Source organism: Caenorhabditis briggsae (genome assembly GCF_000004555.2).
Source record: "Caenorhabditis briggsae complete genome, chrX, whole genome shotgun sequence".
NCBI classification, from domain to species: domain Eukaryota; kingdom Metazoa; phylum Nematoda; class Chromadorea; order Rhabditida; family Rhabditidae; genus Caenorhabditis; species Caenorhabditis briggsae.
The window spans coordinates 6,990,445-7,002,029 of record NC_013491.2 but is presented as its reverse complement, the minus strand read 5'-3'; the positions used below and the strand labels follow the sequence as shown (position 1 = coordinate 7,002,029).

General features: G+C 35.7%; 1 protein-coding gene across 1 annotated transcript; it reads right to left on the bottom strand.

Moving 5' to 3' along the window:
* Window positions 1-8,336: 8,336 nt before the first annotated feature.
* CBG17197 lies at window positions 8,337-9,758 on the bottom strand (the record flags this gene model as incomplete). The annotated part of the gene is made up of 7 exons (XM_002644159.1): window positions 8,337-8,436; window positions 8,487-8,616; window positions 8,846-8,930; window positions 8,978-9,129; window positions 9,250-9,391; window positions 9,439-9,584; window positions 9,635-9,758. The coding sequence occupies 7 exons, from the start codon at window positions 9,756-9,758 to the stop codon at window positions 8,337-8,339; spliced, it is 879 nt and encodes a 292-aa protein (XP_002644205.1).
* Window positions 9,759-11,585: the final 1,827 nt, after the last annotated feature.

Sequence of the window (11,585 nt, the reverse complement as noted above, 5' to 3'; positions counted from 1 at the left end):
TTCGAAACAAATTACTATTTTTAAAATCTTCAAAAAATCATTGTCGTGATATAAGATTTATTTATCACTTTTTCAATGTAAAAATGATAGATTTTAGTATAAAAGTTCAGTTTCTGGACTAAAAATTGTTCAATCGTGAAATGTCAACTGTATTTTACATTTCCAAAAAAGTGAAAAAAATTCAAAAAATAGAATTTTTCTCTACTTCAGGGTTTCTGTAGGAAAATGGTCCCAACCCAAAAAATGATCATTAATGTACCAGAAACTGAGATCTGAAACATTTGAGTTGATATCACAATTTTGAAAAAAAATAATTTTCTGTGGTTACGGTATCATTTCGCGCCCAGGTGGGTGCGTGGCCTATGGTTACCATGGCCAAAAGTCTTAAAGTAGCCCCTATATCTACCACATACAATATCTGACTCCTAGGGACCATTTTTTTTTTTTTTCCATTGCCATGGTGTTTTCGAGTTTCTCAGAGATTGTGTCTTAAGCCCAATGTTCTCTATTACTGTAAAAGATGTTTCCGATCTGTCAACTAATTCAATTTTTATGATAATGCGAATAACTTATTAGTTGACGATTTTTTGATAACTTTCACAGGAATCGAGATAATTGAGGAAATACAAGATTTTGTTTTCATTTTTCCGCCAAACCTAATATTGTCAAACTCTTCTCACTATCTCCGGTCCCTGTTTCCGTAATATTCATTACCACTAGAAGAATTGTCACTTTCCTTTTCATCTCAGCCCTCCCACTATAGTTAACTCTTCACTCGCCTCACTCCAACTATCATGTCAACTATGACATTACGATTTTGCCATTAGCCATTCATCAATTATTTATAATTTTGCAAGAGCAGATAGCCTCCGCCACCCTCTTCTTCTCATTGACGGGTTTTGAGCTGCTGCTAGAATATTCTCAGTGTAACGGAAGTGTCGAGGTGCGGAAAAAATAGGTGCTCACTTCAAAGCCAATTGATTAGATCGCAAAATGTAAGAGAAAATGAGAGAGACAGAGAGAAAATGTGATTTTGATGATGAGCAACAAGATGTGAATGTTTCAAACATTCATGCTCCGATCAAAACATCAAACAGCTGTGAGCATAAAAATAGGTTTTGGGGGAGAAGTCGGAAAAAAATGTGAGAAGAAAACTGTTTGTAGATACTTCAAATTGAGCGAGAACAAATTCGTAAAGAAAAAAGAACAAAAAAGCTGTAATCTTTATGTCACTCGTATTTACTACCAAATGAATGAGAAATTGAACTTTCAGTTTTCCTACGGCCCTTTTTTTGTGATTGGGGCTTATTTGACAGCTACGACCTATCGAAAACCGGGTTCATTTTTTGATTGTATGCATTTTGCGTGGGGTGGATATTTGAAATATGATCTCTGCCTTAGTTATACAGTGTAGTAGAGTTTTCTTGTCAACAAAACTATTGACAAAAAAATGGTATGAAAAGGTATGGTAGTAGCGGGGAAAAGAAGAAAAAGTTGTTGGGACTTTAAGAATTTTTTTCAGATATTTTTTTGCTGAAAACCCTTAGTTAAACGTTTGAATAGATTTGTTCTTTTTAATACTTTTTATTTTAGGAATTTAATTTTTTTTTTTAAATTTTGTTTTTTTATTCACTTTTCTAATTAAAAAAATATATTTTGTTTAATTTCATATTTTCAAATTTTGGAATTTTCATTTTTGTTTGGTTTCAATTCATTTTCGATTCTTAAATTTTTTGTTCAAATTTTTTTATTTTGAAACCCCGTTTTTGAGTTCCCTGGCACAAAAATTTAGTGATTTATTGGAAATTCGTTTTTTTAAATTTTCGAAACAATTTTCAGTTTTCTTACCTCTTAGAATAGCTATTTCTGGATCTAGGACTTGCCAGCATGACTTCCAAAACTATATAGTACAATCACAGAATGTCAATTGTTTCTTTTTACCCTTATCACCTAATTAGTTTCTTTTCTCATCTCTTCCGACCCCTTGCGGTCACTTTTGTGCACACAACAATGACCCCTTTCTTTTCGCCCCCACTCAATTTGTTTTCTTGTGACTTACGTGCGTTCGTTGCCGGACATTTTTTGTTGTAACTAATACCCGTGAACTTCGTAGACAATGAAGATGACGTTGTTTTTTTCTGGTGGGCCTAGAACGAGTTCAATTTAAATCCAGCTTTTCAAACTTTGTGCTTTGACGGAAGCGAGTGGGATGCAAAACAATGGAAATATGATTGATCTGTCAAATCTGATTTGGAGCTTGAGAAAAATCACATACACATGATGTAAAAAAAGGGATCAAAGTATTTTTCTAAAATAATGAACGTGTTGAAAAGAGTCTTTTCTGCGGAGGTATGACGACAGTGCAAACAGCTGACCGAGGGGGGAGAGGAGAAGCGTCCAGCTTTTCTTAACCTCACTGATAGCCAATGTATTCCTGGCTCCCAGGTTGTAAATAGGAGCACGAGAAAGAATTGCACAAGAAAATGATGATGAGATGAAAATGAAGGAAAAGAAAATAAAGATGATCTTTTTCTATGAGATGTTACAATTTGAATATCGGAAGTGAACGCGTACATTTCTGTAAATGAAGTATAAAAAAAGGAATTCGTAATTTTAGAATTTTTAAAATGTAAACTGGTTTTTCTAATAGTGTACCGTAGATATTCTAAATTTCTAAGTTAATACTAGACGTTCGATGTGAGCTCAATTAGCTCGGTTCATCCAAAAGATATCCAAAACTTGTCGACTGATAAAGTATTGATGTCATTGTGATAAATATTTTATCAGTTGGCAAATTTTTGATAACTCGTATAGGAACCGAGATAATTGAGCTTGAAGTGTACATATAGGATGAGGTTCTTTCACAACAGCAGAGTGGTATTTGAAAAATCAACAGTTCCGAAAGATTCCAAAAAAAAATCGAATATTAGGAAACTAAGAAAAAACGGAAAACAATGAAAAAAAGTAGATGAGGATTTGCAAATACAATTTCAAGAGTCACAAAAAAGTGAGAAGAGGAGTTACTACCGTAAGAATTCAAATAGAACGCTACCCTGTACTCGCACTTCTAGCTAATTTACCTCAAATATAAAAAAAGATATCAAAAATGTTTCAACTGATAAAATGCTGGTGATAACGACAATAATTTCACAGTGAATAGATTTTTAATATCTCACAGAAATTGAGATGATTCAACTCAAAATGCAGGTGGCTTTCTATCAGAGCACTTATAGTTTCTGTCTCAAAATCAGAAATATTTCATGTTCTCAAAACTATTATTTACAAGTATGATATTAAAGTACAAAGACAAAAATCAATGAAATATTTGGCTACGGTAATTCTTGAAAAAAACTAATGAAATTTATGATTACAGTAATCCTCGATTCAAAATGTTCATAAAACGAGACAAACTTGAGAAACTTGAAAAACTGGCCAAAAGCCAAAACTGTTACACACCAAACATAAATATACCCCCTAGTTAATTGGATTTCGGACACGGCAAGCGTTGGTGGCGACATTTGAGTGGCGGGGTGTTGAAAAAACTGTATACCACGGTCTAGATTTCGGACAAACAGCCTCGAGGCGATTGCAGCTACTATCTTAAGTTTTTCATCGCGCTTCGAAAATGAGGGGCTGATGAGATCTTACGAGGCCCGTCACTACTCCTAAAGCCTGTGTAGGATTCTTGTTCTTCACGAACCAAACACAACCACGTAAATGTGTGGAACATCACATTCCAAACTGAATGATGATCTATTCAATTCTTCTTTCTTGAAAGCAAATAAAAACACGGATAATGAACACAAGGGGAGTGTACGATAGTAGCCATTGAGCTTTTTGTTTTACGACACCACTCCTGTCTCATAAAAAAATTGTTCTGCCCAACACAACATGTGGTAAACTTTCTGGAGCAGACTAAGATAAATGTGTACATCTAAATTTCGAGAACAAGCAAACAATATGATGTTTGGTTTGGAAGAGGTAAATGAGGAAAAATCAGAAAAAGAGTATATGAAGATATCATGTTGGCGGCCCGTATCAGTTGAAGAAATGCTGTTGGTCCCTTAGCTCATGTGTAACATGAGTGCCACATGATCCATCACTTTAGCCCCGCAACAGCAGTCATCAAAACTTGGTGAGAAGAAAAAAAACGCTTTGAGAGAGAGGTGCAAATTTAATTATTTTTGCAACATGTAGAACACTTTGAAGAATTAAAAGACGCCAGAATGTTCCTGAACGGTGTAGTTGAAGTAGTCTTTCATAAGCTTGGTGACTGGATTTTTAGAAATTTAGAATCAATTGGAGAATGCTTCTTTCAGTACATTTTTTTGAAAATCTGCTGATAAAGGAAAAATGGGGAACTCAAATTTTGGGTTATCTTCAGTGGATCGCATTCCATTTTATTGTTTTCTAGTTTCCATGGGAACAGGACCTCTTTCAGAATTTTTAAAATTTTTAAAAATTTTTCTAATGTTCTTGTTTACATTGTGGATGCTTCTGAAATCGATGGGTTCAACATTTTTTTCAGTTACTTTATGAACGATTTCAAAATTTTTGACCTTAAGAAAACCTTTTTGAAGATCATAAAACCTAATTTTTCCTATTTCCTCTATCTAATAGAAGCCCACCCAAACGGTCAACTTTGAGCTCGATTATCTAGGATTCTGCGAAAGGTATCAAAAATTGGTCAACTGATAAATTATGTATCATAATATCACGAATATTTTACCAATTGACATATTTTTCATATCTCATACGAAAAGCAAGATAGTTGAGCTTAAAGTGGGCGGTTTGGGAAACCTTCTATTGAAAGAAATACAGTATAAGCTTCCAACAATGAAGAATAGTGTTATTTGATTTTACTTCCTATTCTAACTCTCCACATTTCCATTTACATTTGAGAATTGTGTCAAAAAACAGATCTCATCCTCCTCTCACCAACCCATAAATTTGCAGGTCATTCATTCATTCTTGACCGCACTGCGGTGCAGAGAGATTCCATAGATGGTGGCGATAAGTGACGCTTCTCTCTTTTTCATTAAACCCCGTTCTTTTTTTCCCAAAATGTAGAAAAGCTTTTTGGACGAGGGATTTCAATCAACTTGCAATCTTTTGACGTTTGGAATTTGTAGTTAGTAGCAAAAATTTAAAAGAAAACCCTTTCGTCTGTCCTATTAGCCTTTTTAAGCTACGAATGATATTAATAAGGATGACGATAGACGTGTGTTTTATGAGACCCTAAAAAGATGCAATTCTCGGAATGGCTATTCACATTCACAAATTAATTAGCTATTTTGGAGGCAATTCTATTTCAAGGCTTGTTTTTCCGAATGGGCCAGCCAGTCTTGACGAATTTTCCGGGGTGACCATCGTGTGGTGGGCAGAAAATGAAATTAGGACAATTGCTCATCAGTAACGTTCGATCCCCAACACCAGACTTTTAAGTGTTTTATCAGAGGATTAAGACAAATCAGAAGCTGTTCAATAGTTGAACTTTTTTCCTGATGTATCGAAAACATTCCAATTACACAATTGACGTTAGCTGGAGAACGTGGGATAGTGTGACTTCTGCATAATGATAGATTATTAAACTTGGACAATGGTCGTCATTCCATTGTCTAACAATGGTCATTTGGATAATGGGTGTTTGTTTCTTCAAATGTTCTAGAAATTCGAAAATTGGAAAGCAAAAACGGTGGAAAACAGAATTGAGGCATAAACTATTTTTAAAGTGACGTGAGGTGTACGGTAGTTTTTTTAGTTCCGATGCATTTCTCTGGGAATCGAAAATGGAGGTCTTGAATTTTCAAAAAATCGGAAGCCGTTCCATTGGTATTTTTGTTTCCGGATGACACCATTCATTTTTTTAACGTGACTCAATGAAATTTTCATATTCTACTGACATTAGAAAGTTAGTTCCTCATATTTTTCTCATTCAGTAAACATAAATACCTGTCAACAAAGTGCAGAGGAAAATAGAAACTGATTCAGATGGATGCATATTTTTTGAAAAAAAATGTTTTGCTGAAAAATTGAAATTCTGGTGATAAATTCGGATATGGACTTGATAGAAAACTTTATGGACTAAATATTTAAATATACACGGACTTTTTTGAATTTTCAAGGTTTTGGAAAAGAGTTTTTCAAGAAATGTAAATTTTTTTGAATCAGGTATCTAGAAATTTTTTTCGGTAACAGATAACAAGAAAACCTGAACGCCTTGTACACCCAGATTTCGACAAAAAGCACAGGATTGGTTGGGAATAGGTTATCTCAAGACTATTGAAAAATTTAGAATCCGCACGCCAGTTTCAGCTGAGTCATATCAGTTGCAGTACCAAAAATTGCATTTTTAACGCAAAAAAAACGCTTTTCAATTTTCAAGTACAATTTCTCGATTTCTAGAACGTTTCAGAATATGAAAAATGTTCAAAAAAATGGCTGAAAAATTCAAAAAATTGGTTTAAAACTTTTGTGAGGAACTGTCTATAATTTGAAATTTCGTTCAATTTAAGTACCACATCATAAGTTTTATGTTTTGAAACGTTCTAGAATTAAAAAGAATCGTTTCTGAAACTTACTGTTTTGCACTGACAGCGGGATTTTTGGTACTGCAGCTGATATAACTCGGCTGAAACTGGCCAGCAGATTCTAAATTTTTTAGATTTGTCTAAATAGCCCTTTTCAACTTATCTTGAAATTTTTAACAAAATCTGGGTTCACAAAATGTTAGGGCTTAACTGTTAAATACATTTTTTCCCTATTCAGGCACCTCAAAACTTTTCGGCAGACTTAGATTTATCGAAACCTTTCAATTCTGAAATAATTTCAAGATTATTCACGTTTTTTGATCCCTACCACGTTTTCCTAAAATCTTCTCTAGGCATGCACTTCGATTCCATTGGTTTTCGACACTTTATGCTTAAACTTACAATCCCTAAAAAACCCTTCCTACAGAACGGGGATTAATTTTTGAATGATTTCTGAAAACGTCGAAATCCCACATGCGGTTTTTTCAGTTTCAACCAAAGAATCATCTCGGTTTGGTCCCAATCATAGAAAATGGTTTCTGCTTGATCGCGGAAACTTATGAACTTTCGCGCTAAACATAAATATGGAAACTTACATAGAAGGGATTTGCTAAATCTGGGTGTTTTTGTTGTTTTTGTTTCTCTTTTCAGAGAGTGACTCAGAATAAATTCCTACTAGGACACCCAAGATGAAAACTATCAACACTAAATTTATCTCGCATGATTTCATTTTTCTTCACTAGTTCACGGAATACGACACAATAACTCGAAATCATTTTGAATTCAGATTTCTAAACTCCCACGGTCTCAATAGCTCATTTCATTAGAAATTCAGGTCCCTTCAAGTCTCTCCCCATGACAAATTGGAAACTTTTCAATCTTCAAACTCCGGAGACTTCAAGAAGAGAACGGCGTCAATGTGTGCGTGAAGTAAACCCATCAGATTGCAAGATCAAAAAACCCCAGACCATTTTTGTCGTAGTTTCTGCTTTTCATGTTCGTTGTAGCCAGAGGGTGGCTTTTAAATTTGACTCGATTATTCGTGAGTCAAACAGCGTTTTGATTTGTCCCGCTCCACTCAATGACGTCTATACAATCGACCTGAAATCTAATTGAACGTTTTGCTCTTGTCAAATTGTTCTCGCGCCCCATTGTTTTTCACGTCATTTCGTCTGCACGAAGTTCAACGAAGTTATCTCCCCCCATTGAAAAATAATCCAATTGAATATGAAGTGTGTCTATAGGAACAAAAAACGCCATGTGGTTTTTACTAGAAGATTAGCAGCAATGAATTAATTGCCTGGAGAAACCCAAATCCCCCATTCATTATCTTTTGCACTGTTTCTAAAGTGCACTGTTTCTATTTTAGTAGCCCAATCCTTTTGCCCGCAAGTGTCAAAACGTGTAGAGATTATGCAAATTCATTAACAGCAGAAAGATAATACGCGGAGATTTGGTGCGAGGAGCATAATATATCAGTGAACAGAACAAAAATGTTTGAGGAATCGTACTTGGGACGAAAAATTATGGAGGAAGGACCCGTGAGGAACAAATGGGAATCATCAGATCAAGCTGATACGGAAGGAGCGGATTCAAAATGAATCTAAATGATAAGTATGATAACACTTTAGGGAAACTGATAAGATACAATAAGTTACTATTTCTAAAAGGAGAGAAAAACATCACACAAAAAGAAGGCACAATGAGATCAGGAGGGCAAAAAGGAATTGAAATCAAGATAAGATATGACAAAATAAAATCAACCCAATTATTCTATGTTGCTAGAAAATAGCTAAAAATAATAATTTAGAAGGATAACAGCGATTTTGTTTTGGACTTTGATTTTTTGCTGGATTTCGGCTTTTTCAGGCAAAGGTAGTCTGATGGTTCTGGCTCAATGACAGGTCTGAAAATCGAAAAATTGAAATTATTGCAATTTTATGATTTTTAACTTACGCAATACATTTAGTCACATTTGTCTTCGGCCGTGCCTCTATTCGAAAAAAGGCACGGTCATATAGAGCCGACTGGCGAAGAAACATAAATGTAGATTCACAATTTGTGATTACAGATGGGCGAGTATTACCTGAAAACTAACTTTGTTAGGATGAACTTTCCGTTTTGCATCATCTCTCTTGTTTTCTCTAGACTTAGCCTATACACGGATTAGCACTTTTGACTAGGCAAGCATAATATATCCTATTAGCGGCATGTTTCCGGATAACGACTTTTCTCTCTTCTTTTAATTTAAAAAAGATGATGAGATGCTCTTAAAATTCCAAGCTCCAAAAAAGAAAAAGGAGAAGAAGACTTACGCAAATCACAGGCGTTGAATGAATCACTGTAAGATATCGGATTTTGGTCCAGATCCGCGGACGCCGTAAATATATCAGGACAACACTGAAACACGGTTGATGAGCATTAATCTCTAGACTGGCTTGACTTACCGGCTTTTTTCGGCTTTCCGTCTCAAAGCTGACCCATGTGATTTTTAGGGACGGTGGTAGTTGAACCATACAGTACTTACTACTATCGCTATTCTCCATAACAATAGTAGAGCCAACAAGTTCATATAGGTTTTTAGCCCATTCGCCACAACCTGTAATTTTTGCAAACCATTAGTAAACATAAATGTTATAGCCTAGATTTTAATGACGCCACAGATGTATATAAAAGGCCACACACACACACACATTCGTTTTCGGATGCTTTCACTCACCAAGTCTGATAATCGGCGTGATGATTACTTGGATGCTCAGTGATTCAGTGGAATCAAAAAGGAAATGATGACTGCCGGCGCCTAGTTGCTCTTCCTGATGCGGTCGGTCGCACATTGTGGAGATGTTCGCGCTTGACGACATCTAAAATTCGGGGGTTGGAACAATGGAAGACATTTAAGCTTCATTACCTCGCATGTCCTTTCTGTGGGCCGCACGTAAACCATGCTACCTCTTGGCACTTCTACAGTAACGTCACATTGGGTTGAGGGTATGCTTTCGTCCGAATTAAAGATAAAAATCCCCGTGTGAGTGATACTATGAAAACAGTCTATATCTGAAATTAAAAAAAAATAATTTTTGAAATTTTAAAATTTCCAAACTCACATGCTATTCTCTGTTCCTCTGCATTCTTTAAAAGTTGAAGGAACTCGGCAAGCGTCGGTGTGACATAGCCAAGGTTTAAAAGAAGGACACAAATGATAGTGAGTAGCCTTTCCAAATTGAACATTGTCTGTAATCGGATGAATGGAGAAATTATTATTCATACGGGGGGACGGATAAAGAAGGAGGAGAGGAAAGTGGGCGGAGTCGAGAGGAGGAGAGAAGAGGGGGTTTTATACCAGAAAATGTCAGATACTTTTTTTGTCTCTGAATCACTAATTGACACGTATATCCACCTTGCAATTAAGGCTACCACTTGTGATAGTTTACGTAAATAATACATAGCAACTAAAAAAAACAAAACAAAACCCATGACAGAATGAATAGGATAGGACCACTTTTGGAGTTGGGAAGAGAGAAAAAGGGGGCGGAGCCTAGGAAGATCGCGCCGCCCCATTAGCAGGTGTAATGTGCGAACGTTCTTTTTTCTTTGCACTCGAATTTCTGTGGAGGTTAGGGCAATAAAATAAAATAAAATGATATTGTAATAAAAATAAAGATGATGAGGAAAAAAATGTGTTTTCGTATAAGGAACTGATCAAATCGAGGAGGGGGGATGAACTCATAGATACTGATCGTTGGAGAGTTGATCGAGATTACTATATCACAAACACTGTCGTCAAAATTTTGAAAACAGTTTAAGCACTATCATATGCTCTGTATTTTGAGCGCCGCGCTTTTTGATTAGTTTAGCTAGAAGAAAAAAAACAAAGTGCTTAGACCGTCTCTGAAATTTTGGCATTGATGATGATGACACACAATTTCGGGATGACTGATTTTGCAAACACATAGTGTGTTTAGATCCCTAAATTTGGAAATGGAAATCAAACAAAGCGTAAAAATCGGGATCATGGTAGCGAGTCAGGGTGGTGACTACGTAGCTGGTCCTAGGTGATCAGAAAAAAGTTTGGAAAAAGCGAAGTAGATTTCAAAAAGGATCCCAAAGATTTTTTTGGGAATTTCTTTTTTAGGCTTCTGTTCCCGACTCACTAGCATTCTGAAAAATTAATAAGAAGAATGATGCGAAAAAGTCTAGGCGCTCTCAAAGTCCTACAATAGAATAGAAATGAATAAAATATTGGACACATTCTGAAAAATGTGTTTTATCTTAAATGAAAGAACAGAACTACAGTACTCTCAGTGAAGGGAAGGCTGTGTCAGAATCAGGTAAAACACATCTTCGAAAGAAAAAAGTGAAAAAATATCAGCATGTGTTTTTATCAAACAAAAACAACAATGAGAAATAATAATAGGTTACAGAAATACATCTAGTCTGATTATGATACATCCCGCCCGTATTTTTTTTGGTCTTAAACTAGAGAAATGGGAAGACCAGATTTCTCAGAAGACTATTTGATCCTAGACGTCAAGGATGAGCTCTGTAAAATATAACTACTGTAGCACAACTTTTCGCGGGTGGCGAAGGAAGAGCTGGTCATGAAAACACAAGTGCAAGTAGATCAAAATGAGGAGTTGATTTTTGTCTATTGAGAGATTGCTAGCAGGATTACCCGGCCCCGAAAATCGCCTGACAATAGAGTGAATTGTCACAAATGTTCGATTTCATAGAATTTCATATCAGCCATATCAGCCAAATTGGCCTAACAGGTCATCTGAGGTCTCATTCTTTTGAAAAAAAAAAGATTGGCATCAAAGATATGAGCAATTACTCAAAAGAACAAGATTCCAGTGTGGTGACAGCTACCAACTACTACGTAATGCCTACCAAAACTCATCAAACCAGAAAAATCTCAACTGGAAAGAAATCGCGGTGCCTTGGTGCACATTAGGATCCACTACGTAGCAGATGTATGCAAAAAAAAAGTTGATGTGTGTAGAAAAATTTTAGCAACCAGGAACTTGACTTCCTATCTATCCTATCGGTCCCAAGAAA